The sequence below is a fragment of the Acomys minous genome (genome assembly GCF_964271855.1).
Source record: "Acomys minous genome assembly, chromosome: 9".
Lineage (NCBI taxonomy): Eukaryota > Metazoa > Chordata > Mammalia > Rodentia > Muridae > Acomys > Acomys minous.
The window spans coordinates 37,084,923-37,110,634 of NC_140490.1; the positions used below are offsets into that span (position 1 = coordinate 37,084,923).

The following is a 25,712-nucleotide window of genomic DNA, read 5'->3' on the forward strand; positions in this document are numbered from 1 at the left end:
TGTGTGTGTGTGTGTGTGTGTGCGCACACATTTTTTTGTTTTCTTGTTTTTTGTTGGTTTTGACCTTTTTTTGATAGAAGTTGGGTGGGTAGAGAGATGGATAGGATCTGATAGAAGTTGGGGGTGGGGAAATATGGTCAAAAATAAGAAAAATTTTTAATTAAAAAGATCATTCTTGGGGCTGGAGAGATGGCTCAGAGGTTCAGAGCACTGGCTGCTCCTCCAAAGGTCCTGAGTTCAATTCCCAGAAACCACATGGTGGCTCACAACCATCTATAATGAGATCTGGTGCTCTCTTCTGGTGTGCATGCAGGCAAAACACTGTGTATATATGATAAATAAATAAATCTTAATTTAAAAAAAGAGCTGGGCGTGGTGGCGCACGCCTTTAATCCCAGCACTCGGGAGGCAGAGGCAGGCAGATCGCTGTGAGTTCAAGGCCAGCCTGGTCTACAATGCGAGTCCAGGACAGCCAAGGCTACACAGAGAAACCCTGTCTCAAAAAACAAAAAAACAAAAAACAAAACAAAACAAAACAAAAAGAGCATTCTTGCAACATTATGAATAATGGTTTGACAGCAAACTAAAGACCAATTAATAAACCACTGAGCATAATACAGACCAGATTAGACTCAGAACCAAAGCAAGGTAAGCTTGGTTGCCAACTTATTGGCTTTGTAATCAAAGACACAGCTTTGGGCGGGTCTGTGAGAGTATATCTTGGAAAGACTGAGGAAAGCTAGCACTTTCTACCAGCAGCCCAGGTACAAAGGTTCCAGGGCAGCTTCTGCTTCCGCACTTTCACACCTTGCAGCTGTCACCATCCATCATTGACACAGGAACCCAGCTTCTGTGGCCTTCCAACATGAAGATCAGCAGATCTTCAGGACTCTTGTGTCAGACTGGGACAGTTGGCTCACCAAGTCTCACGGACTGAGCCAGGCTTTCAGCCTCCCCACTGTGCAGACCTGCCAACATCTGTAATCGTTTAATAAACCTTGTAATGTAGATTCATTCTACTGGTCTGTCCTTCCAAGGAACCACAATACAAACAGCAGAAATGAATAAAGAACAATGGGTTGGCACTTCTGTGCAGTGATGCAATTTGACGAACAAGATCAGTTATATATTTTAAGCACCACCCACAAAGGAGAGTATTTTATTTATTTTTATTTTTTGGTTTTTTGAGACAGGACTTCTCTTGTAGATCAGGCTGGCCTTGAACTCAGAGATCTGCCTGGCCCTTCCTCCCTGAGTGCTGGGATCATAGGCGTGCGCTACCACACCCGGCTAAGGAGAATTTCTTTCTTTTTTCTTTTTTCCAGACAGGGTTTCTCTGTGTAGCTCAGGGTATCCTGGACTCACTCTGTAGACCGCTGGCCTCGAACTCACAGAAATCCACCTGTCTCTGCCTCCCGAGTGCTGGGATTAAAGGCGTGCGCTACCACGCCCGGCTGAGAATTTCTTTTTAAAAGAATGTCAACCTAAATGTCCCTCAGTCAACAATGGGTAAAGAAACTGTGGCGCATTTACACTGTGGAATACTACTCAGCTATTAAAAACAAGGAAATCCTGAATTTTACGGGCAAATGGATGGAACTAGAAATGATCATCCTGAGTGAGTTAACCCAGACCCAGAAAGACTCACATGGCATATACTCACTTATAATTGGACACTAGCTCAAAAGGATGTCACATGAAAGTCTTCACCAACCAGGATATTGGGATAGATGTAGGGGCTCTCAGTAAGGGAAATATGAGAGAATGGTGAAATAGAAGAATCCAGAGGGTCCTAGAAACCCACAAGAACATCATGAGGGGCGGATCTGGACCCAGGAGCATCTGCTCAACCTACTGCACCAAGGACAATACATGCAGTAAACATTGAATCCCTACTCAGAATATTCTCCACAGTTGAGTGGAGTGGGGACTGACTCTGACATGAACTCTGGTGCCCCATATCTGACCACTTCCCCTTGGTGAGGAGGCCTGATGGCACCCAGAGAAAGGATAAGCAGGCTACCAGGATGAGACTTGATAGGATGTGACCATATCATGGAGGAGGATGTCCCCTCCTGTCACAGACCTAAGGGAGGGTAATAGGGTGAAAGAGAGGAAGGGAGGGAGGAACAGGAGGATACAAGTGAGGGGCTAACAATTGAGATGTATTCTAAATTAATTAATTTTTAAAAAGTGGGGGGGGGGAGGTCACACACACACACACCTAGATCTCATAGTGAAAGATGCCTGAGTATACAGATGACAGTACTATTATAAGAGTAAGTAGCAGTATCTGTATTCTTTCAATCGGGGAAGAAAGGGCTTATTTGGCTTACACTTCCAGCTCCTAGTCCATCACTGGAGGAAGTCAGGACAGGAATTCAAGCAGGAGCTGAAGCAGAGGTCATAGAGGGGTGCTGCTTAGTTGACTTGCTTCCAGTGGCTTGCTCCACCTGCTTTCTTATAGAACCCAGGACCACCAGCCCAGGGTTGGCACCACCCATAATGGGCTGGGCCCTCCCCCATCAATTACTACCTTAAAAAATGCCCTACAGCTGGATCTCATGGAGGCATTTTCTCAACGGAGGCTCTTTCTTCTCTGATGACTCTTAGCTTGTGTCAAGTTGACACACAAAACCAGCCAGTGCACTTTGAACTGGAGAGAAGGCTCAGTGGTTAGGAGCACTTGCTGCTGTTGTAGAGGACTCGTTTACTATTTATGTTGGGCAGCTTACACAAACTACAATTCCAGCTCCATGTGACTTTATGGCTTTTTTTGGCCTCTGTGGGCACCTACAACATGGTAGTCACACGTGTTAAAAATACATGTATCTGTATTCTTGTGCTCTGAACTGGGCTTTCCAGTGAAAAGTATTTTTACATTCTTTTTACCCAACTTTTTTTTGTTTGAGACAAAGTTTCATCCCATCCATGTTGGTCTCTATACAGCCAAGAATGACCAACTTTGGGTCATCTTGCCTCCCCATTTTACTCATTTAAATATTTTAAAATTCTGAAGCTTGGAATGGTGAGGAAGCTTTAATCCCAGCACTTGAGAGACAGGCAGGCAAATCTCTGTGAGTTCAAGGCCAGCCTGGTCTGCAGAGCAACTAAGAGGACTGCCAGGGCTACACAGAAAAACCCTGTCTCAAAAAAAAAAAAAAATTATGTGTATGTATGTGTACATGTGCACAGTCACTTGGGGAAGCCAAAAAATGTTAATTCTCTAGAAAAGCAGCAATCAGCTTTTAACTAGTAAGAAACCTCTCCAGGGCCAGGCGTGGTCATGCACACCTGTGATCCTAGCAATCAGGGAGGCAGAAGCAGAGGCAGGCAGATCTCTGCAAGGCCAGCCTGGTCTACAAAGTTAGTCCAGGACAGCCAAGGATACCTTGTCTCAAAAACAAAATAAATCTTTCCAATTCCTGCTCCCTCCATTTATAATTCTAAAAGATTAACTTCACCTCCTAAACCTAATTTAGTAACAGCAAAGTAAATGTGTTTTCTCTTTAAAACAATTACAACAAAATTAAGTAACTTTTAAGCACAGCTAATCAGAGGAGCTGAAGCCTCAGTAAATTTGAGGCTACCCTGGGCTATACTTATCAAGAACCATCTTAAAAGCCATAGGGCAGCCACACAGCTCAGCAGGTAAGTGGTGCTTGCTGCTAAGCCTGATAATAATTACACCTCCGGAATTCAAGTGGCAGAAAACCAAGCCCCACGGGTTGTCCTCTGACCTATACCCAGACAAATAAATGTAAAAAAACATCTAAATCACAGTAGAAACTTTTTAAAATACTCAACATGAGTGGGAAAATTACTAATTTTTAATTCCTAACTTTCAATAATGTATTTCATTGGGGAAACATCACCATTCTCCATTACATTTTATTTCACGGTGTGTACCTGTGTGCATGGGAGGGACCACACATGCTATGTGTGTATGTGGAAATCAGGGGACAGTTCTTTTCCACCATGTGGTACCGGGGATAGAATCAGGCCATTGGGCTCAACACCAAGCACATTTACCAGACAAACCATTTTGCCAGCCCATTACAACTCTTTACCAGTTATCTTATTATATTCAATGACAAGTGGGTCAGAGAATTCCTTCAGCAAGGACTAGGGATACAGCTCAGTTGGTAGAGTATTTGCCTAGCATGCACAGGCCTGGTTTTAATCGGTGCACCAGGTAAAACTGCATAACCCTAATCCTAGCACTTGGGAGGTGAACGCAAGAGATCAGAAGCTCAAGGTCACTGTCAGCTATACAAAAGAGCTTGAGGCCACCCTGGGCATATGAGACCATTTCCAGGGAGGGAAAACAAAAACCAAAGGTCTAGAGATGTGGCTTTATGGTAGAGGCTTGCTAGCATTCCAAGGCCCTGGCCCAGTATCACCAAACCAAACAAACATACCCTTACACATACATTCTGATTAAATTATCTTTATTTTAAAATGTCATTTAGTGTGTGTCCCATGCTACATGTGAAGCAGGCTGACAACAAATTCTGGGAGTCAGTTCTCTCCGTCAGCCACAAGGGAGCAGGGAGTCAAACTCAGCTGGCTCAGCAGGCTTGACATTTGAAAGCCCTTTCAGCACTGAGACTTTTCACCCATTTTTAATCTCTGAAGCTTTTTTCTTTTCTTCTATGGACTTCCAAAAACTAAGAATTTGATTCCAAACATTTGCCTGTTTTAAAGTGTGCTCCAACAGTATTTTGGTAAATTATTTATTCAATCGCTTCCTTAGGTTCTCAAGGTGTTCCAAACCAACATCTTGCAGTTCCAGTACGATGGCTTTACATAAAGAAGGATTAAATGAAATGGTCATTAGGCAGCACAAATCTATCAGATCTCGCTGACATTTTTGTAAACCCTCTAGGAATCTTTTATATTTAGGAGGGTCCTTTTTTAACTGTTTCATTTCTGATACTGAAAACCCTATCATGCTGGTAAGTATCTCATCTATAAAGTCTACATCTAGATACGCAGTACCATCAGACACCTTCGCAGTCACACACCAACAGCCACCAGAACTTGAGAGATTGCCAGTTAAAGTTACAATAAATGCTTTGACTTTCACAGTGGTAACTTGCTTTGGCTTTCTGGCCATTAGGACAGACAGATAGATAAAGGGTGGAGAATATAAGTCCATGCCAATAGCGAGGTCAGCACTGTTCTCAAATGATCTTGAACAAGCCTGTGAAGAGCAGCCATTTTCATTAGTGACTTCTGAGCGTTTTTCTGACAGATAGGGTCCCCGTTCTCTGACTGACATGTGATTACTTACGCAATGGTCATCCGAATTGTTGGTTTGTTTTGCTGTATTATCTACCTCTGAAATAACACTGCCATTTGTAAAATCATGAGCTAAGAGTCTCTTATGACAGTCTCTAGCAGATGGACAGTCAAAAAAATTGTCTTCATTAATCATTTGTTCAGGTAATTTTTTTTCATCACAATTGCTGTTTCCTTGTTTATGAATCAAAGCTCTGTGGTTCAGAGTATTAGGTTTATGTGAAAATGTCTCCATATTATTTGCGGTTTTCTTCAGAGCTAGAGGCGGCAAAGCTTTTGTTTCCATCTGTTCTTTCTGGACAGTTTCTTCTAAAAGCAAGGCCTCTTCCAGTGAAAAGTCATCAAATTCTCCATCAGAGAAATGCATATACTGGCTTGGTGGTTTTTCCTTTGGCCTTAAAGAAATATTACACCCTGGCTCAAAACTAGACTGATCTGTGGGAGTAGTGTCTGAGGAACTGCCTGTGCTGAAACAGCTTCTTCCCATGGATCCACTGTTAATTACTGCAGGCTCTTCACTTTCATCAAGACTTGCCAAGAGCTCTTCATCCGAAGGTCCTAAAACAGCATCTAACCCCCCTGGAACTCTGGGCATACTGTGACCAGAATTATTTGGTATGACTGAAACTGTAGGATCAGGTTCACCAATTAATCTTGCAAGTACTTTTTCTTGAGCATATTCTTCTGAAAGACCATCTACTTCACCTCCTAACACCTTCACATTTTCTGGTTTCAACAAGAGAACACCAAGACGGAACAAAATGTGTCCATGTACCAAAATTTTTGTGCCTGGAGGAAGAGCAGCATGGAGAGCTGGAATAGACTGATATTCCATTCCCTGAACTTGTGTGATGCCATCAGTGAGCTGCAGCATCAGCATCCGTGAAGGCCTGGCTTCCCATGGTTTTGGAGTAATCTGTGTTTCAGCTGAAACTAGATCATTGGTTGTATTCTTTCCTCTCAGCTTCTGTATCTGGGAATATGCAGGCTGACTTACGTCAACCAAGGAATTGATCTGTAGAGCATAAAATCCATTGAGTTCTCCTTTTGGAATTTCTAAAATGTCATCCGGTAAGAGAGGCTGTTCCAAGTCTCTCAGGTCAGTAAGAAGCCATTGCTCCCACACTTGTTCATTTACTTGTGCTTGGCTCAAATTAGCATTGTTATTTTCTTCTTGGATCCAGTTAACACAAGCTTCCAGCCACATCACAGGCACTTTAACATGCCATGTTGCCAAAAGCCAGGTTTCAACTCTTAAGACAGTACTAGCTACACTCATCTCTTCTAAATAAGAGCATTCACATCCACCTGAAAACAAAAAGATTCAATATACTTAAATTACACTCTTTTAAGAGCATATATGTTCACTTGAAAACAATACAACAGAGTGATTTAAAAGTTAAACTCAAATAAGCAAGAGTGTACACATTCACCTGAAAACAAAAAGGGGATTCAATACTTAAAGCTACACTAGTTCCTTTTAGGTAAGTGTATATAATCCACCTGAAAACAAAAAGTGATTCAATATACTTAAATATAGCACCTGTAATTCTCAAGTACACAAACAGGCCTAATTACTATATTCTCTATACTTTTCTCTTTCCAGTATTAAAAAAATCCTTGACCTTGTTTTGTGGTTCTTGTTGTAGGTAGTTTATTGTATCTATGTATAATAACATAAATATATATGTTTAAAAAAAAGTCCTTGACTTTCTGCCTGACTGATAACTGAAACCTTAGAAGTATAATGACAAATGCAAAATGTTTAAGAGCTAGCTCTGTCTCTTCAGTATTTTCATCAGTATCACCATCTGTCTCACAGGGCTGCTGAAAGATTGGTGTGCATAATAAAGTATAAATGTCAAATCTCTGAAAGATACTCAGATATTATTATATTTTATTACTTAAAAAATAATATCTATTATTTTTCATTTTACTTAATATTTACTAGTTTCTTCTGACACCTATAATTTACTATTATTATTATTACCATGTTTTTTTTGAGACAGGTTTCCCTGTGTAGCCCTGGCTGTCCTGAAACTAACTCTATAGACCAGGCTGGCATCGAACTCAGGAGACCTACCTGCCTCTGCTTCCCAAGTGCTGGAATTAAAGGCGTGTGCCACCACTATCCAGCTTAACTTTTTTCTTTTGTTTTTTTTCCCGAGATAGGGTCTATGTAGCCTTGGCTGTCCTGGACTCGCTTTGTAGACCAGGCTGGCCTCAGACTCACAGCAATCCACCTGCCTCTGCCTCCCGAGTGCTGGGATTAAAGGCGTGCGCCACCATGCCTGGCCCAGCTTAACTATTAAAATTTGTATTACTATGTTCGGCAACCTCACTCTGGGCTGATATAGAGAAAACTTGTTTGTCTAAATATTCTCAATTGTGCTGTCAGCTATACTTAAATCTGATTTTCTCAGTATAACAAAGCAATAGCAAAATACTAAAGACAAATGGAACACACATGCACACAATGTACGTGTGCACACAAAACCTCTCCATCCGTTCCTTCCAGAGATGAAGACGCTGAAGAGGTAGAACTTATTTAAGGCTTAACATGTCCATAAGAAAACTTACCACTTAGCAGGACAGCATGAGATGTGCTGACAGGATTTCAAGCTGGAGGGTCAGTAGAGTGCTCAAAGCCTCTTCTGCAGAGGAATAGTCCTGAGGGGGTAAGACAGCAACAGTAAAGATTCTAAAATGAAGCCACAGAAAGCATCGCTGGCCCATTCTCATGAATGCAAGAATATGATGGTGCGGTTCTCAGGATTCCTTAACAGTCAAGGCAAAATAAAAGCAATACAGGCTTAAAAAGGGAGTTTAGCGAGGTGGTGGTTGTACGTGCCTTTAATCCCAGCACTTGGGACACAGAGGCAGGAAGACCTGAGGCCAGCCCGGTCTACAGGGCTAGTCCCAGGACATCCAGGGTTACACACAGAAACCCTGTCTTGAAAAACCAAATCAAACCACACTCCCCAGGAGTTTAGAATAAACAGAAACAAGGTGCTGAGAAAGCTATTCTTTCTAAACCTGTTTCCTCATTCATTACTGAACTTGCTAGGCTACTATGCAAATTAAGGCAGAAGATAATTAGGGTAAATTAATGCAGTGTGTGATGAACAGTTCAGAGGAAACTCTGGTGCCATACCACTCCTATTCCTATTATTATTATTGAAGGAGTACACATATACCATGAGACCTAGGTAGGAGTTGGCTCTCTTTCCACCAGGTGGGTTCCAGGGATCAAAACTACAGGGTCAGCCTCGATGGCAAGAGACCTTACCTGCTGAGCCACCCTGAGAAAGGCAAGCATAGGAGACAGTGTAGCCTGGAACCCCACCTGCTCTTGTTTAAGCACACCCTCTCTCTTGTAAAGCTGTGTTACCACAGTCATAGCAGCTGGCAACGGCTCCACAGGAAAGGTTAGCTAGGACACACAATTTCCCATTTGCTGGCAGACAAATCACAGCACCTGAGTCTCAAGAACTCCTCAGTACAAGAAAAACAACTTGGGAAAAGATGTTAGTGGTTATTTTGAAGTTGTATTGTAGTTTTTCTGTTAACCCAGCTAGCATCCAAATAATTGAGATGGACAATTATATTTATTTAACAAGCTTTATGGCACAACAACTAAGTAGTATTGATCTATTTTAACCTTCTAAACTAATCTGGCCACTTCCCAGCTGAAATCCCTGATATTTGGATTTTATGGCTTTCTCCACTCCAGCTGCTCTCTCATGATCTCTCTTGGACCTCCCCTGTGGCTGAATCCCCACTTTCTTTTGAAACAAGGTACTTTTGAACAAGGTACATCTCTGAGGCCTTAGGTTCAATCTCTAGCACTTAGGTGGAAAAAGGAGAGGGGAGAAGAGAAGGCAAGAGGAAAAAGAAAAAAAAAAGATCAGAATATTTATCTGCCAATATTTATCAATATTTTTATATTAGAGGTTTGAATATTATCTGGAAAAAAATTTACATCATGTCCACAAAATAGAAGGCTGTGTAATCGTCAAAGATTTTTGTTTTGGTTTGGTTTAGAGACAGGGTTTCTCTGTGTAGCCTTGGCTGTCCTGGACTCCCTTTGTAGACCAGGCTGGCCTCAAACTCACAGCAATCCACCTCCTCTGCCTCTCGAGTGCTTGCACCACCACTCCTGGCTCAAAGATTTTTTAAAAAATGTCTCTTTGGATGTGGGTGGGTCAGATCCTCTGGAAGAGAAGTCTATGCTCTTAACCTCTGAACCATGCCTCCAGATCCTGAAGGTTTTGTTTCTAAGACAGGGCCTATGATGGCAGCCTTGGGACTCTATGTAGACCAGGCTGCCTGTGCCTGCCCCCTAAACTCTGGATTAAAGGCATGCACCATCACATCCAGCTCTCAAGTTTTTTGTGTTTTGTTTTCAAACAAGGTTTCTCTGTGTAGCCCTGGTTGTCCTGGAACTCGCTCTGTAGACCAGGCTGGCCTAGAACTCACAGCGATCCACTTGCCTCTGCCTCTCAAGTGCTGGGATTAAAAGTGCCACCACTGCCAGGCCAGCTCTCAAGTTTTTTATAAAGTACTTAATGAACATGTAAAATTACAGAACTTTTGTGGGTTGGTTTTTTTTTCTTTTCTTTTTTTTTTTTTTTTTGGTTTTTAGAGACAGGGTTTCTCTATGTGGCCTTGGCTGTCCTGGACTCGCTTTGTAGAACAGGATAGCCTCGAACTCACATTGATCCACTTGCCTCTGCCTCCCGAGTGCTGGGATTACAGGCATGTGCCACTGAGCCCAGAATTCTCACTACTTTTATGGTAAAGTATTTTTATTAACCTTTGTGCCTAAGAGATTGATCCTACAAATCTACGTTCTAAAGACGGCTAAGAATGAAACAAAAAGAAAACTAAGTAGATTTCTATTACTTGTCACTAAGGTTTAGGCATATTTGACTCAATAATTAATTTCCAATCAGACTTAATTTAAAAAAAAAATAGAAAAGTAGTACCATCCTCAGATATTTTTGTGCATTCAGTCAATAGCCAAGATTTTAAATCATTGACAAATAAATATTTATATCCATTTTGTTTCTGTTAATTTCTTCTAAAAAATAAGTTGGGCCAGCAAAATGGTTTAGTAGGTAAAAGTTCTTGCCACTAAAAGCATGGACAAAAAAATGTTATACTATGGTTGACATTCTTAGTAGTAAAACCAGCCTTGATAGTGCACGCCTTTAATCCCAGCCCTCAGGAGGCAGAGGCAGGTGGATCTCTGAGTTAGAGGATGGTCTGGGTCTACAGATTCAATCCAGAACAGCCAAGGCTACATAGAGAAACCCTATCTGGAAAAACCAAAACAGTGAGAAAATTCCACTTAGGAGGCTTCAGCCCAGCTCTCTTACGTGACCTTGAATATGGTTTTTATCCTCGATATTTTTGGGGATGTTAGAGGTCAATCTGAGAGTCAGCCTTGGCAGGAGGCCCTTTACCCACTGATCCATTTCACCTGTCTCTGAGTCCTCCCCATCGCACCCCCATCTTTAGAGTAAGTTTGTTTCTTGAGATAGTTTCACTACACAGCCCTGGATCTCAGATCCAGCTGCCTGGCCTCCCAGGGGCTAGGACTAACGGCAGGAACCACCACTTCCAGTTTATCCTACTTACTAAAAAAACGAAGATAACCACAGCTTATTCAAAGCACTGTAATAAGCATTAAATTGCCAGCACAAAGTCTGGCTCACAATAGAGAACTAAGGATACGGTACCTATAGTATTTTAAATATCACCCCAGCCACCTACTGGACTGTTCCAATTATATTAAATCTCACGGCTAAGTAATACTGGCTCCAAATTGACACTGAAGCATTAGACTTCACCGTTTAACCATTAACTCCTGGTGCCACTAAATGAAACAAACTGGCAGGGGCTTTGTTGTGCCACCCAAACGCAGGGCCCCCACAGCTATGCCACGGAGCTACATACCCAATCCGGAGGTTTTACTAATGAATTGAAAACTTCCAACTTGAAATAGGAAACGAAGGACGGAGAAAAGACAAACTTTCAGGTACTCAAAGAGAAAACCTGAAACGTAAGAAACCAAACGGGTGTAGTGGAGGGCAAGAACAGCCCCACCGTGGAATGCAGAGAAAGCAAGTTTTCACTGCAGTCTAGCCTATAGACAATGCCTGCAGTTTCCTTTGGATTCCCACTCATCATTACTTAGGGGGTGGGCCTGCTAGGCGATCTCTGTGGTGTGTGAGCGCACGCCTTTAATCCTAGCACTCAGAAGGCAGAGGCAGGGGGATCTCTAAGAGTTGAAGGCCAGCCTGGTATAGAGTGAGTTCCATGGCAGCCAGGACTACACGGAGAAACCCTGCAATGTCACAACAGAAATGCTAACTTTATCTGGGCGTGGTTTGCACGCCTTTAATCTCAGCCTTGGGAGGCAGAGGCAGGTGGATCTTTCTGAATTACATAGTGAGACCCTGCCTCAAAAAACCGAAGTATTAAGAACTCTGAGCCGGGAGTGGTGGCACAAACTTTCAATCCAGCACATAATAAATTCCTCGACAGCCAGGGCTACGTAGGTGGCCTCAAAACCAGTCTTACGCCCTCAATTCCCTGTTTCTTCTGTCATGTAAGTAAAAGGTAACTCAAGTGCCATACAGCAGAGCTATTTAAGAGGGTATTTTGAAGTTATTCAATGAAGAGTTGGGACAGGGTGCACCAGCACAGACGCCTCACTACTTAGGGACTATAGACGGGCATCTTGACGCTTCAGCCGGAGTTTGGGTGGCCAGCTGTGATGGTGAGGGAGGAAGGGGACCACCTAAACGGACCACGGGTTTGCCACGGCGGGACGGCGTGCCCCGACGCGCGGGCGGCCGCCGAGCCGTGCTCCGAGGTCCTCGCTTTACGGGACCGACACCAAACGTGGCCCCAGGCCTCCCTCAGAATAACTCGTGGCCACGTGAAGGCCTCGCCGGAGAGCCAGGGGCGCCGCTCCCGCATCCTCCCCGCCCTCCCCGCCCGGCGAGCCGTTAGCGCAGCGGGTTTCCCGGGCCCAGCGGAGGGGGCGCGCAGACCCCGCAGCACGGGGAGCGAGCGAGATGCGACGGTCTATCGAGGAATCCCGGCCGAGCACCGACCTGGCCATGCCGCCGCGACTCGCGCAAACGTGATCCCGGGGCCGCCGTCGCCGAAGCTTTCCCTGTACTGTTTGTTGTAGGGTTTCGGGTTTTTAGTTTTTTTGCTTTTTCTTTTCCTTAACTTCTTCCCGCCCAATCCGCCGCGCGCGCCGGCGTCCCTCCTCCAACCCTGCAAAAACCTCCCTCGGGGCTCGAAAATACCCTTTTTTGCCGCCCCCCTCCGGACACACGTGAGCGGCTCTTTCAAATCTCGCGAGAGGACTGTCACTACTCCCCCCCCCCCCCTCCCCCTCACTACAGAGTGCGCGAACGAGAAAGGAGGAGGGCGCTCCAAGCGACAGCGCTGCAGACGCCATTATCCTCTGTTCCTCGGCTACACGGACGTCGCCGTCGCGCTCGCCTCCCGCTCGATTGCGGCCTGTAGGTATCGGAATGACCGGGGCTGCGTGTGGCGGGCCCGGGGGGGAGCGGGATGGCGTCCGGGGACGGTGGCTCGGGCTGTCCCCCCAAGCCCGGGTTTTCTCAGGCCCCGCGGCCTTACTACCCAAAGGGTGTCGCCGGCGGAAGGCGGGGTCCTCGGCGCCGTAATTGACGCGGCCCCGAGCCAATCGCTTCGCCCTCGCACCACCGCCGAAGCCCGGGCAGCCAATGGGGCGCGACGCCGAGGAGGGAGGGGGCTTGTCCTCGTTCTCTGTCTAGCAGTGACCGACCGTCGGAGGCGGCGCGGCCGGGAGGCAACGGCGGAGTCGCGCGGTGAGCAGGGCCGGGCGAGCCGTGCGCGGAGGCGGCGGGGCCGAATCCCCGCCCGGCTGTCCGGAGGCGCCCGGGCCCCGCCGTCGCCAGCTGGTGGGGGGGGGGGGGGAAACGTTGCCGGGCCTCCCCTCCCCCACCGCCGCCATTTGCCAGAACGTCCCTCCCTGCAGTTGGCGTGGTGGTGGCGGCGGCGACGGCGGGTCCGGGCGCGCGTGGGCTTGGAAAGGCAACTCGTGGGGTGCAGGACGTGGGCGCTTGTGTGGGGCCGGCCAGCGGGGGCGGGAATGGCGGTGCCGCGGCGTCCTCGCCGCTTCTTTGTGTGTCCCCCCCCAACACACACACACATAAACACACACACTGCTTGGGTCTCCCGAGCGGGGCGGATAGAACGGCCCCGGCTTCCGCGGCTGCTTTGTCTCTCGGGCGGTGGGGGAGGTGCGGGGGCCGGGAGCTCGCGGGCCCGCGTGCTGGGTGGGGGAGGGGGTTTCTCTCGCGGCTCCGCCTAGTCGCACGTAGTCGCCATTACGCGGGCCGCCATTTCCTGTCGGATCCGGGTGAGGAGAGAGGCGCGGCGCCGCTCGGCCGCAGACCGCAGCTTGGGCGCCGGAGGGCCGTGCCGTGGGAAAGGGGGAGGGCGCTAGGTTTCGCGCGGCCGATCTGTTAGTGGCGCTGGCGGGCTTCGGGGACGGCGGCTGCCGGGCCCGGGCTTAATAGCTTTTTTTCGTAGACCCCTGCTGTCCTCTCTAGAGCCCGTTTGCCGTGGGCGGCTGGAGATCTAATCGGGTGGCGGGTCTCGGCGGTTCAGGCCGTCCTGTGAGGGACACTGCCAGCCGCCGTTTTGGAATAGGAGGAAGGCATGAATGCGATGCCTCCTCAGCTTTGCGGTCTTTTGAGCTCAGCTATTCGATTGGTAGGGCCACAAGTTGACTGGACTAGTTCTGTTGCTTTGTTTGTAGGGTTGTAGAGTTGAATTAGGTGAAATTCTTGGGAGGCACCCTTTTCTTTTTTTTCTTTATTATTTTTTTTTAGCATCACTTATGTATAATGGTAATGTTGGTGGTTAAGGGCTACCATAGCTGATGGTAGTTTCAGTCTGGTCCCTTGATCAGAATTACAGACTTTTCCCTCTGGAAGTTGAATGTAGGTTTTATTTGGGATAATATTTGTAAACTTGCCAGGTTTCCTTTAATAGTGTTGTTAGTCACAACCCAAAACACCGGCCCAATTACTACTTGTCTTACTATAACACTAAATTTGTGATGTGGTCTTTTTCAAGAATTAGTCTTGTGAACAAGATTATAGGTCGGCTGGCTTCTCCGTTGTAATGAATGAAGCAAGTTGCTGAGGGCGGGATTACAGATTTTCCTGGGGGATGAGTGGAAACAGGCTTCTCTGAATCTTAGTGGTTCAGGTGTTTGGACTGTTTCCTTGAGAGAGTCATTTTAAGAGGTGTTTTTTTTTAAAGTCTGCTTTTAGGAATTCCTTTTTAGTTTCCTCAAATAAGACCTACAACTGGATATTAGTACTACGTGATAAAAAGAAAAGCAAAACTAGTCTATGCTGGTAATTTTATAGATTATGGTAGTGCGAGTGTGTTATTTCTGCCCTGCAAGAGGTTGAAGGGGTGTGTTAAGCCCCTGCTTGCTGGAATCAGAATCCGTTTTTGAAGACTTAAAGCAAAATAGTATTTGTTTTCCAGTAAGCCAAACGTACTAGCTTCTTTATTTTTCAACAGATTGGTGCATTCATTTAATTCAAGAAAATGGAGACCGAACAGCCAGAAGAAACCTTCCCCAACACCGAAACCAATGGTGAATTTGGTGAGAAGATATTTTAATTATAAGCAGTATATGTTAATTTTATTATTACAAAATATTTGGAATGGTATGTTTACCTCTTACATAACTTTGGTTTCATAGTTTTTGTTTATATTGAGTTTGTATCTCTTAGTTCTTGGTTTTTATGAAAAGGAGTAACCTTTTGCATAGGTAACCAATATAGATCACCCAAAATTATAATTCTTTGAAGTATTTATTACATATTACCTTTGATGTTACAAAGGGAAACGATCAAGACAAAGGCAGGAACTTTTAAGATACAAATTACCCTTTCTTGGGGACATTTCTAATTTAAAGTATAAACTGTTGGTTTCTAGGTAAACGCCCTGCAGAAGATATAGAAGAGGAACAAGCCTTTAAAAGGTCTAGAAATACTGATGAGATGGTTGAATTGCGCATTTTGCTTCAGAGCAAGGTATTAACTTTTCCTTTAAAATTTGGAGGTTTGTGGTCAATTACAATAGCGATATTTCACTTTAAGCCCAGGTTTGACTTGCTGGGAAGCTTTCAGAGCTTTACACACCAAATTAAAAATTGTAAGAGGTTTGTTTCAAGATAGGATCTCATAGGCATAGGGAAGGGTGGCTTTAACTCCTGATTCTCTGTCCTCAGACTTTGAGTACTGGGATTACAGATGTGCACTATCACATTTAGATAATACGTTTTATTTATAAACAGACTTACAAACTGGGTAGTGCTGGAATTTTGGTGACGAAAAGTCCTTTTACCAGGGTCCACCCAAGATCAATTAGAAAAGTGAGTTTGGGTTATTTTAGGTGTGGTTATATTTTATTTCCCCAGGAAACTAGATTACTTAAGGTTACCTGACTAGTTTGTTCAAGTCCTAATGTAAAAGTATTTGCTGCTTAGAGTCTGCTTGGTTTTCATAAGAGGGTGCTTTTAAAAGTAATCTATACTTTGTAGGAATTTTATATTCATGTCTGGTGTACTAAATATTCCAAAAATGTATTGTAGAACCATTTGTCTTGAAACCTGTCATTCTCAAGTAGATGTCCAGTGCTCTGCAGACTTTGTTGTTAACAATAAAAATATAGCTAGAAATACTAATTTCGGAAGCCCAAAGTAATTTTTTGTCTATTCCAGAATGCTGGAGCAGTGATTGGAAAAGGAGGCAAGAATATTAAGGCTCTTCGTACAGACGTAAGTATTAAACTAACTACTGAACAAGCAAATTCATTGTATGTGTCTAGAATTTTAAAGGATCACATTCTTAAAGATCACTGACTGTAGCTACAAACCATTTGTAGTAATTAATGGTAATATAGATGATTCCTGCTCTTTTAAAGCCCTGATTAAGGTGGAACATATACAATTAAATCTTCATATTCTGATAAAGCCCTTCAAATTAATTCACTTCAAAAAAAAAGGTAAAATATCTTAATTAGAAATAGAGACAAAGTGTAAAAACCCTTAATTGCACCATTCCTCTTGTATGTATGTGTGAGAGGGAATTGGGCATTTCTGAAAGCCATTGAAGATGGCGGATACAAACTAACTTACTTTGTTTAAAAAAAATCATCTGTTCCACAGCTTGCAACATGGAGCTAATGTTGACTGTATTCTTAACATAGATAGTGAGGAGATTAATCTTGGCAATTGAACTATTTGCCTAGAATTTGAGTCTTCGTAATTTATAGTGGGTTGACTCTTGTGATTAGACACATTAAATGTTGGCAGCCCCAGAATTGTGTGTAACTTACGGTTTTGTTTTCATCATAGTATATATACTTCTTAGTGTTTCCTATCTTGGTAAAACTGAGGCAAATAACTGTGTTGAATACCTAACAGTATTTCATTTCTCTCCGTAACAGATCTTTGTGTTTCTCTTGATCACTATAAACTTTAAATTTTAAGTTTTGCAAACCTGCTTGAAATACAGGAATGTCTTTTGCACCTCATGAAACCAAATCAGTCTGACTAGTTGCGGGTTTGGTGTGGGAATTTTTGTTTTGTCTTTGAACCTCTTTCCTCTTAATCCAGATGTTCTGTATAATTATCTGGGTTATTTCCCCATTTTCCTCAAGAATTTCAGTAAACTTTTGAGTCATGACAGGTTTTGTGTCTACCCTCACGAGCCAGCCTGCTACTGAAACATTCAAAAACAAAAACAAAAACAAACAAACAAAAACCATCATTTAAGGTCCTTAAATGTTAAGCCACGGTCAGGTATAGCGAAGTCCATTATTGTGTTAGCCTTCAGAACAACTTAAGCTTGTTTCATTAATTGAGAGTATGAGTATAGTTTGTATTAAATTAAAATTTATTGCTTTTCCCCCTTTTCCCTCTCCTTGTTTTTTTGGCCATATATCTCCGTTGCCCATGTACTGGATCGACTTACCCCTGCGTTGCCCACCATGACGTTGGCCCATCCGCCCCTGAACGCCCATGTGAAAACCCTGGTTGGCTATGCCCAAAAATGTGCTCGTTGCCAAACGGGTACAATACTTGACAACTTCTGATTGAATGCCCATGCCCAATGCCAACATCCACGAACGCCAATGACCAATGCAGTACAATGCCAGTGTTTCAGTCCCAGACAGCAGTGGCCCCGAGCGGTATGTCCCAACAGTTTATGCCTCACTGCCTGATTAGAAAGAGAGAAATGTATTTTATTACCTGCCTTTTATATAATTAAATAGTATCCCCTTTAGACGGTGTATTGTTTTTCAAGTTTCTGTCTTATTTTCCCCATTAAGTCCTTTTGTCACTGAACTTTTACCGTGAGTTGCCCACCCAAACGATCCACTAATTTTATTTCGATGGAAGGAGCACAGCTTCAAGTGTTGCATATTTGCTGCATTGTAAATCAGACTGTTATCCAAATAGTCTCTCGCTCTGTCTTTGTGGCCCACCTTGCTTCCCAACATTGTCTGTTCATAATTTTTTCTGATGAAACGCTAACTGGTTCACTTTCCTTCACTTCTCATTTGTATTGTCTTTGTTTTGTCTTGCATTTGTATTTGTTTTCTTGCAGAGCCCATTAAGTAGTCTAATTTCTAACTGGTATCCATAACCTTACTCCAGATACAATGTTCACCACTTGCATATCCCCCCACTTTACCCAAGAGAAGGTGTGCCAGTATTACCAATGTAACAGCGAGGGTGTCCTTAACTTGGTGGCGGGGAACATGAGAATTCAACTCTGCTTCAGTTCTGGTCGATTGTTGCCACTTAATCTGAGCCCTTCCAGCAGCCCATTCTCTCTGTCTCTCAAAGTCTCCTAATAATGTTATGTCTGTATTGGGCATAAAATAAAATGCATGTGTAAAATTCATAAATAGGCTACCTTAAATGGGGACTATTAAGTAATTGTGTTGTTGCTTCTCTAAAAGTCTTTGTGACTACTGATGACAAAACTCATTTTTCTTTTCCACTTTTTTGTATTGTGTGATATTTGATATTTGGCAGCATACTGAGTATCAGTGCTGATATTGAAACAATTGGAGAAATTCTGAAGAAAATCATCCCTACCTTGGAAGAGGTAGGTTTCTTTTTTCTTTCTTTTTTTTTGTTTTTGTTTTTGTTTTTTTGTTTTTTAAATATTTGGCAAGATGAGGGGTGAACCAGGGGAGGGGGAAATATGGTTTGTGACAGCAAAATCTGCATGTCACAATGTATAGTATAGTGTTCTTTATTTATCTTCAAAATTTAGGCTGGCCATCCCTGGAGTAGTAAAGGAAACTGAACATGCATTATCACAGTTTAGCATGTATTTTAAAGGCCTTAGTTTTTAGAGACTTATCTTTAACAATGTTGAGGTATGTTATAAAGGGCAACTTAGGTCTAATTAGGGAACATTGCAGTTTTACTTTACTTTTTTGTTGTTGTTTTTGTTTTTAATAGGGAGGTTTTGTAGTTCAGTTCCAGGCCATATTTCATCTTCAGGAACTTAGCAGCTGCAGGAGCTTACTATAGTGCTTCTGTATACAGGAAGAAGCCGTGGACCTGAGTGCTGCTATTGTTTGGCTTTATTTTCTTTACTGTTAATGACATTGAGAGTGTAATCACTGGATATATGCAGAAAGGATTTTTATATTGGGCTTTACTGTTAAACTGTTTTCTGGAATAATAGATTTTAAAATATGTTGTAGTAGCTTTACCAATATATGCGACAATAGCCTGATCACGCTAGACACTTAACCTATTATTCTTATTTTTCTACTTTCAGGGCCTGCAGTTGCCATCACCCACTGCAACCAGCCAGCTCCCGCTCGAATCTGATGCTGTGGAATGCTTAAATGTATGTCATAGTGCCATTGAACCCCACTGAAGTATGGAGCCTGGCCCATAGGATCGATTTTATTTTTAACATAGTGTGCTTTTCCCATCTCTATAGAAAAAGGCTTAAAAATATGATATATGAATGGTCTTACAACTCACTGTTGACCCTGCTCCATGCTGCAGTGGGAATTAACTACATTTGCAAAGTGCTTTGCAGTCATTTTTATTATGGTGTTATTTGAATGTTAATAATTTTGTGGTAACAGCGACATGCTAAATGGCTGCAGTGTGGGTATGGTGTTGCAGGACCTGAAAATAAAATAGTTTTTTAAGGTGGTGCAGATTGTCCTTTTTGGGCCTGGCTATTGAGGATAATAAGCACATAACTGGTAAAGTTATTGAGATAAAAATTCAGGTTGCTTACTGCAACAGTGCATTATATTGTGCTTAAACATAAGCTGATAGTGTGTTGGGAGATACTTACAAGAGAGTAAAATTGTGTATTTCCCCCTCCACAGTACCAGCATTATAAAGGAAGTGACTTTGACTGCGAGTTGAGACTGTTGATTCATCAAAGTCTGGCAGGAGGAATTATTGGTGTTAAAGGTGCTAAAATCAAAGAACTTCGAGAAGTAAGGCATTGTTTTGTTCCTTGCTGGATTTAAGTTTTTTCATACAAAGTTGGTTTTGTGGTCTACTCCCTCAGATTGATCCCTCATCACTAGTTGGGTCTAAAAGTAACAAAACTAAGTTTAAACTTAGACCATTTCTAAGTCCTGTGTCATTGACCACATTCTATATTGGAAATAATTGGATCCAAATGTCTAAACTTGGGAAGCCTGGATATTATTTGATTTGTTAAGTTCTTCTACTGAGTTAATCTCTTTTTTATAAATGTTATAGAACACTCAGACAACAATCAAGCTTTTCCAGGAGTGCTGCCCTCATTCTACTGACAGAGTTGTTCTTATTGGAGGAAAACCTGATAGGGTGGTAGAGTGCATCAAGATCATCCTTGACCTTATATCTGAGGTATCTTTGGGATATTTTTGCTTGCATTCAGTTGCACCAAACTACCAGAAATGAGGCAATTGTTAATTTTAACATCTCCCTGTGGGTTTTATATTGCCCCCTTTAACATAGAGCTTTTGATTCTTTACACAAAGGTCCCCACGTTGCCCGCTTAACATACATACCTGGGGTAATGGGGTTCACCCCTCAGTATTCAAAAAAAATACTTTCCATCATTGCCTCTTTATGTTCCTTCCTATTACCTTTTGAGATAAATTAGTGCCAGTTGAGATGCGTTAACTGATGAAGACCAGGCCTTTTTTTCCCCCCTAGACATTAAGGTGCTATGTTTCTATTTTTTAGTCTCCTATCAAAGGACGTGCACAGCCCTATGATCCCAACTTTTATGATGAAACCTATGATTATGGTGGTTTTACCATGATGTTTGATGACCGACGTGGCCGGCCTGTGGGGTTTCCCATGCGGGGAAGAGGTGGTTTTGACAGAATGCCTCCTGGTCGGGGTGGGCGTCCCATGCCTCCTTCTAGAAGAGATTATGATGATATGAGCCCTCGTCGAGGACCTCCTCCACCTCCTCCTGGTCGAGGTGGCCGGGGTGGCAGCCGAGCCCGGAATCTTCCTCTTCCTCCACCACCACCACCCAGAGGAGGGTAAGTTTTTAGCCAAACATTAATATTAAAAGAGGCTGCACTTAGTAGTAGATGGGGTGATTTTGATGCGACCATATAAACATTTACAGCATGTTGTACTTGCAGAGATCTAATGGCTTATGACAGAAGAGGAAGGCCTGGAGACCGCTATGATGGCATGGTAAGAACTTTTATTTATGAGGGGCATAATGTATTTCTGGGTTTTTGAGACAGGGTTTCTCTGTTTTAGCCCTGGCTGTCCTATAGTCCCTTTTATAGATCAGGCTGGCCTCAAACTCATAGCCTGTCTCTGCCAGCCTGAGTGCTGGGATTAAAGGCATGTGCCACTGCCGCATGGCTGGCGTATGTGTTTTAATAGCCCTTACAACCAAGTATTTGTGCAAGATTATACTTACTGAAAGTGGGGTTTTTTTTTATTATTTGTACAACTATCTAAATAATTTGATATTTCCGTGTGTGATACAGGTTGGGTTCAGTGCTGATGAAACTTGGGACTCTGCAATTGACACATGGAGCCCATCAGAATGGCAAATGGCTTATGAACCACAGGTTGAGTATCAGTGGTGTTAATGGACATATCAGTAGTTTACCTGTCCACAAGGCCAGGTGTTCTTTCCTCCACCCCCATAATTTTTAGTTTCAATGTATTTACTAGATAAACTGGCTGTGGGTGATTATGTGAGGAATTTGATTTTTCTAAGCTCTTGGAATTTTTTTTGAGCTATTAAACTAAGTAATTTTGTTTTCCTTTGTTTTTAGGGTGGTTCTGGATATGGTAAGTTTCTTCTTTGTGAAATCAAATATTTCATACTTATTTTTACATGAACTTGCTGCTCATTGTTTAAATCAGATTATTCCTATGCAGGGGGCCGTGGCTCATATGGTGATCTTGGCGGACCTATTATTACCACACAAGTAACTATTCCCAAAGATGTAAGTATTTTTAATTTAGAGAACTGAATCCCCTCCTCCCTCCCCGCAGACAGGGTTTCTCTGTAGCCTTGGCTCTTCTAGACTAGACCAGCCTGGCCTTGAATTCCCGAGTAATCCTCCTGCCTCTGCCTCCGGAGTGCTGGGATTAAAGGCATGTGCCACCACGCCTGGCTGGAACTGAATTGTTTAATGGTTGCTGCTTCTGTAAATTCAGCCAAGACTCCCGATTTAGGATTGAGATGTTTAAGGATTTAGGGGAGAGAGTTTGCTTGTTGGTGGGTTGTTGTTTTTAACTTTGTTTTATTTCCATTGGTGTTTTGCCTTGATACATCTGTGTGAAGGTGTCAGACCATTGATGTGGAGTTGAAGATAGACATGAGCTGCTATGTGGGTGCTGGGAATTGAACCTGGCTTCTCTGGAAGAGCACCTAGTGCTCCTAACCACCGAGCCAGCTCTTCAGCCCTTATGGGGAGAGTTTTAAATCTCACATCAAATGATAATTTGGTGGCATTAATAAAAATAAAGGGCTTGGGGTTCTTAAAATACATACATTATAATTAAATTTTAGTTGAGGAATTGAAGACTGCCATTCTAAATAAATTACTATAAAGTTGCTCTCATTGATGACAGGGATTGATTAACTTTTCCTTAAAGTTGACATGAACTCTTGTATTTAAAAATCTTTTCAGTTGGCTGGATCTATTATTGGCAAAGGTGGTCAGCGTATTAAACAAATCCGTCATGAGTCGGGAGCATCAATCAAAATTGATGAACCTTTAGAAGGATCCGAAGATCGGATCATTACCATTACAGGAACACAGGACCAGATACAGAACGCACAGTATTTGCTGCAGAACAGGTCAGTTGAAGCTTAGCTTTATGTTCACATAATACATACTAAAACCTTTAAAAAGCTTTTCTTCCCAATTGATTATTTTTTCTTTTAGAAACCATGGTGTTTCCGTCTCTTGGGGATCTAACTTCTAAACATCCTAATTAATAGTTCTGCCTTAATTTTCTTCTGTTTTCTTACTAAAAATGAAGACATTCAATACTAATCTTGCTGGAAGAAGCCTTAACCAAGCAAACTTCTCATTTCTCTGGTGAAAACTGCTGCCAAAACCACCACTTATAATAAATTATACAGAGCCTGTAGAAAATGTAGAAGAGTCATGGGATGTTGGCCTAGTTCTGTGTGGAAGACTAGTGATTTTGTTGTTTTTAGATAACTAAAACGACAACAAATCACAGTCTGCCATATGGCACAGGCCACCTCTACAGGACAGATTATGTTGGTGCTGTAAAACGCAGCATTTCACACCTTCTTCGCACTCCTTTGTCTTTTCTACCAAGTATTAACAGCTTCCAGTTTCATTTTCTAACTCTGCACTACTGTCTGATTAACATTTTCTTGAGTTTTACATTGCTCTAACTTATAGTTGGCTAGTGCTCTTTAACGTTCTTCTAATTGTAATGCACATGTTTATCATTTTAATTTAGCATTGAAATTGTCTTAATGTTGATTAAGATGTTTCGAACAAAAATTCTAATTCGTACTTTTTTTTCTTTTCTTTTATAGTGTGAAGCAGTATGCAGATGTTGAAGGATTCTAATGCAAGATATTTTTTCTTTTTTATAGTGTGAAGCAGTATTCTGGAAAGTTTTTCTAAGACTAGTGAAGAACTGAAGGAGTCCTGCATCTTTTTTTTTTATCTGCTTCTGTTTAAAAAGCCAACATTCCTCTGCTTCATAGGTGTTCTGCATTTGAGGTGTAGTGAAATCTTTGCTGTTCACCAGATGTAATGTTTTAGTTCCTTACAAACAGGGTTGGGGGGAGGGCATGCAAAAACTAACATTGAAATTTTGAAACAGCAGCAGAGTGAGTGAATTTTATTTTTTGTTCATTGTTGGTGGTTTTAAAAAAATTCCCCCGTGTAATTATTGTGAACACCTTGCTTTGTGGTCACTGTAACATTGGGGGTGGGACAGGGAGGAAAGTAATAGTCCACATGTCCCTGGCATTTGTTCAGAGCAGTGTGCAGAATGTAATGCTCTTTTGTAAGAAACGTTTTATGATTTTTAAAATAAATTTAGTGAATCTATTTTTGGTGGTCTTTTTTTTTTTTAAGACAATTTTCAAATGGTGGTTGAATTTTCCAGCCCACCCCAAAACTAAACACTAAGTTTAATTTTCAGCAGCTCCTCTGTTGGACATAAGTGCACCTCTCAGATAGAAACAAAACACATTGGCAAATTCAGTTTGGGTGATTTCTTAATGGTTGGAAAGACTTGGCTTGAGATAAATTTCCATCACATATTCATGCTTATAATAAGCTTGGGATTTTGTTTGTTTTTGCAAATGTTTGCCACTACTTTTCAACAGTTTTCTGTTAGTTGTGGAGAACTACGGTGGGGAGCAATACTACAGGAGTTAAGCATCTTAAGTATATGCCAGAAGCCTGATGGGCAGTGAGCTTTATTAACCGGAATAACACTTGGGTATGGAAGTGGCTGATGCTGAGTAAATCCTGCTTATTTTTGTTAGATAATTTCTCACCTATAGACTTAACGCTGTCAACCTGCTAGCGTCTTGTTAGTTGAACTTTGTAAAAAAATATATATATACTTGTTTTTCCATTGTATGCACAATGAAAGAAAAAAGATGTACCATTTCTCTGTTGTGTGTTGAATTATGTAGGAAATGTTTGTGAACGATTCAAAAAAAATGGAAAAAGTTCCTGTGGATGTTTTGTGTAGTAACTTGGCATCTGTATTGATAGTTCAAAATCCACATCTAAATAAAACTTCCATGATGTTAGTTTTGATGTGTGCCCAATTTGAAAAGGGGTGATTGATACATGTAAAGTTTGTTGAAGTGTTCCTCTTGTAAGGAAATACAATAATCTTAAATTACATGGTTTTTTGTGTGAAATGTTTTTCTAGCACTTAAGAGACAAAGTCTGGCTAAGGGCAGTACATAGAAGGTTCAGGTAGTTCTTCATAGACCCTACGGATACTAAGTGCTCAAGCTTCGAACGTAATGTTTTCTGTATTGGAGGCAGTATAGACTAACTGCAGCGAACAGTCTGCCGGTTCACATGTTCTCAGAATTGCCTTCACCTCCAGTAAGTTTAGGGGGAGTCGTGAATATAGTGCTTTTAAGTTTGGTGTAAGAATGTGAGTGAAATGGGCAGGTTTTTGTCATAACACATGTTGAGTGGTGCATGCCAAAGGCTTTTTAGAGGGAATGGTAACATTTTAAGCTTGTGGAAAGGCATATAGTTTTGTTAGGGAACCATAAAATGAGTCAATTTTCAAAACCCCAAGTGGTAACTTTACCTGAGATTTTTCCAAAGGATAAGGTTTGGCTGCATACATCTTAGGCAAGTCCTTGCTTTGGGTGTTTAAGTGAACTAGGGTTTGAGGTTAAACAACCTCCCAAGAGAAAAACCAGTAACAAGTTGTTAGTCCTGGACAAAAGCATCCCTCAAGACTGCACGTCTGTGCTTTTGCAGAGTCACTGAAAACACAAGCAAGGTGTTTGATGTTTGCTTTTGCCATAATTTATTAACATTAATAAAACACTGGATATTCTGGAGAGTGACCTTTAAAGAGTGAGATGAAAGTATTTAAAAAGTACTATACAAAATGTTTTCAAGCAATTTTGTATGTAAGATTTATTGACGCTTTGAAGATGGGAGGTTTATTGAGGGGTTACACGTGGAGTTTGAAAGAGAAGGTAGTCCAGGATAGCTTCTCTACCTTACTTGACACTGGCTGCTCACCAACTGGTTAGGCTAGCTGGCCACCAAGTGTCAAGTATCTTGCTTTC

The 25,712-nt window shown here is 42.4% G+C and overlaps 2 protein-coding genes across 9 annotated transcripts; one reads left to right on the top strand and one right to left on the bottom strand.

Annotated features, from left to right (window-relative positions):
• Nucleotides 1-4,434: 4,434 nt before the first annotated feature.
• Nucleotides 4,435-12,631, bottom strand: RMI1 (RecQ mediated genome instability 1). The gene is made up of 3 exons (XM_084794553.1): nt 12,432-12,631; nt 7,885-7,974; nt 4,435-6,612 (listed from the first exon to the last, which is right to left on the bottom strand). The coding sequence occupies exon 3, from the start codon at nt 6,581-6,583 to the stop codon at nt 4,733-4,735; it is 1,851 nt and encodes a 616-aa protein (XP_084650679.1). The 5' UTR covers nt 6,584-6,612; nt 7,885-7,974; nt 12,432-12,631; the 3' UTR covers nt 4,435-4,732.
• On the top strand, nt 11,809-24,795 carry HNRNPK (heterogeneous nuclear ribonucleoprotein K). 8 transcript variants are annotated; one of them, XM_084794561.1, is made up of 16 exons: nt 11,809-11,920; nt 14,920-15,004; nt 15,340-15,437; nt 16,127-16,183; nt 17,555-17,598; nt 18,452-18,524; nt 19,212-19,283; nt 19,783-19,896; nt 20,168-20,296; nt 20,639-20,946; nt 21,052-21,106; nt 21,412-21,495; nt 21,706-21,721; nt 21,797-21,879; nt 22,570-22,739; nt 23,460-24,795. In XM_084794561.1, exons 2-16 carry the CDS (start codon nt 14,947-14,949, stop codon nt 23,491-23,493), a joined length of 1,395 nt encoding a protein of 464 aa, XP_084650687.1. In that variant the 5' UTR covers nt 11,809-11,920; nt 14,920-14,946; the 3' UTR covers nt 23,494-24,795. The 8 variants fall into 8 exon arrangements, with proteins under 8 accessions (XP_084650687.1, XP_084650688.1, XP_084650690.1 ...); XM_084794558.1 differs by lacking the exon at nt 11,809-11,920 and adding an exon at nt 12,711-12,851; XM_084794563.1 differs by lacking the exon at nt 11,809-11,920 and adding an exon at nt 12,711-12,851 and having other exon boundaries at nt 23,520-24,795.
• Nucleotides 24,796-25,712: the final 917 nt, after the last annotated feature.

Bases quoted from the DNA above. Each gene is read 5' to 3' on its own strand.
- RMI1 (XM_084794553.1), bottom strand. From the start codon at position 6,583: ATGAGTGTAGCTAGTACTGTCTTAAGAGTTGAAACCTGGCTTTTGGCA.
- HNRNPK (XM_084794561.1), top strand. From the start codon at position 14,947: ATGGAGACCGAACAGCCAGAAGAAACCTTCCCCAACACCGAAACCAAT. The intron at 20,297-20,638 runs GTATCTTTGGGA...TCTATTTTTTAG, and splicing joins TCCTTGACCTTATATCTGAG to TCTCCTATCAAAGGACGTGC. The intron at 20,947-21,051 runs GTAAGTTTTTAG...TTGTACTTGCAG, and splicing joins CCACCACCACCCAGAGGAGG to AGATCTAATGGCTTATGACA.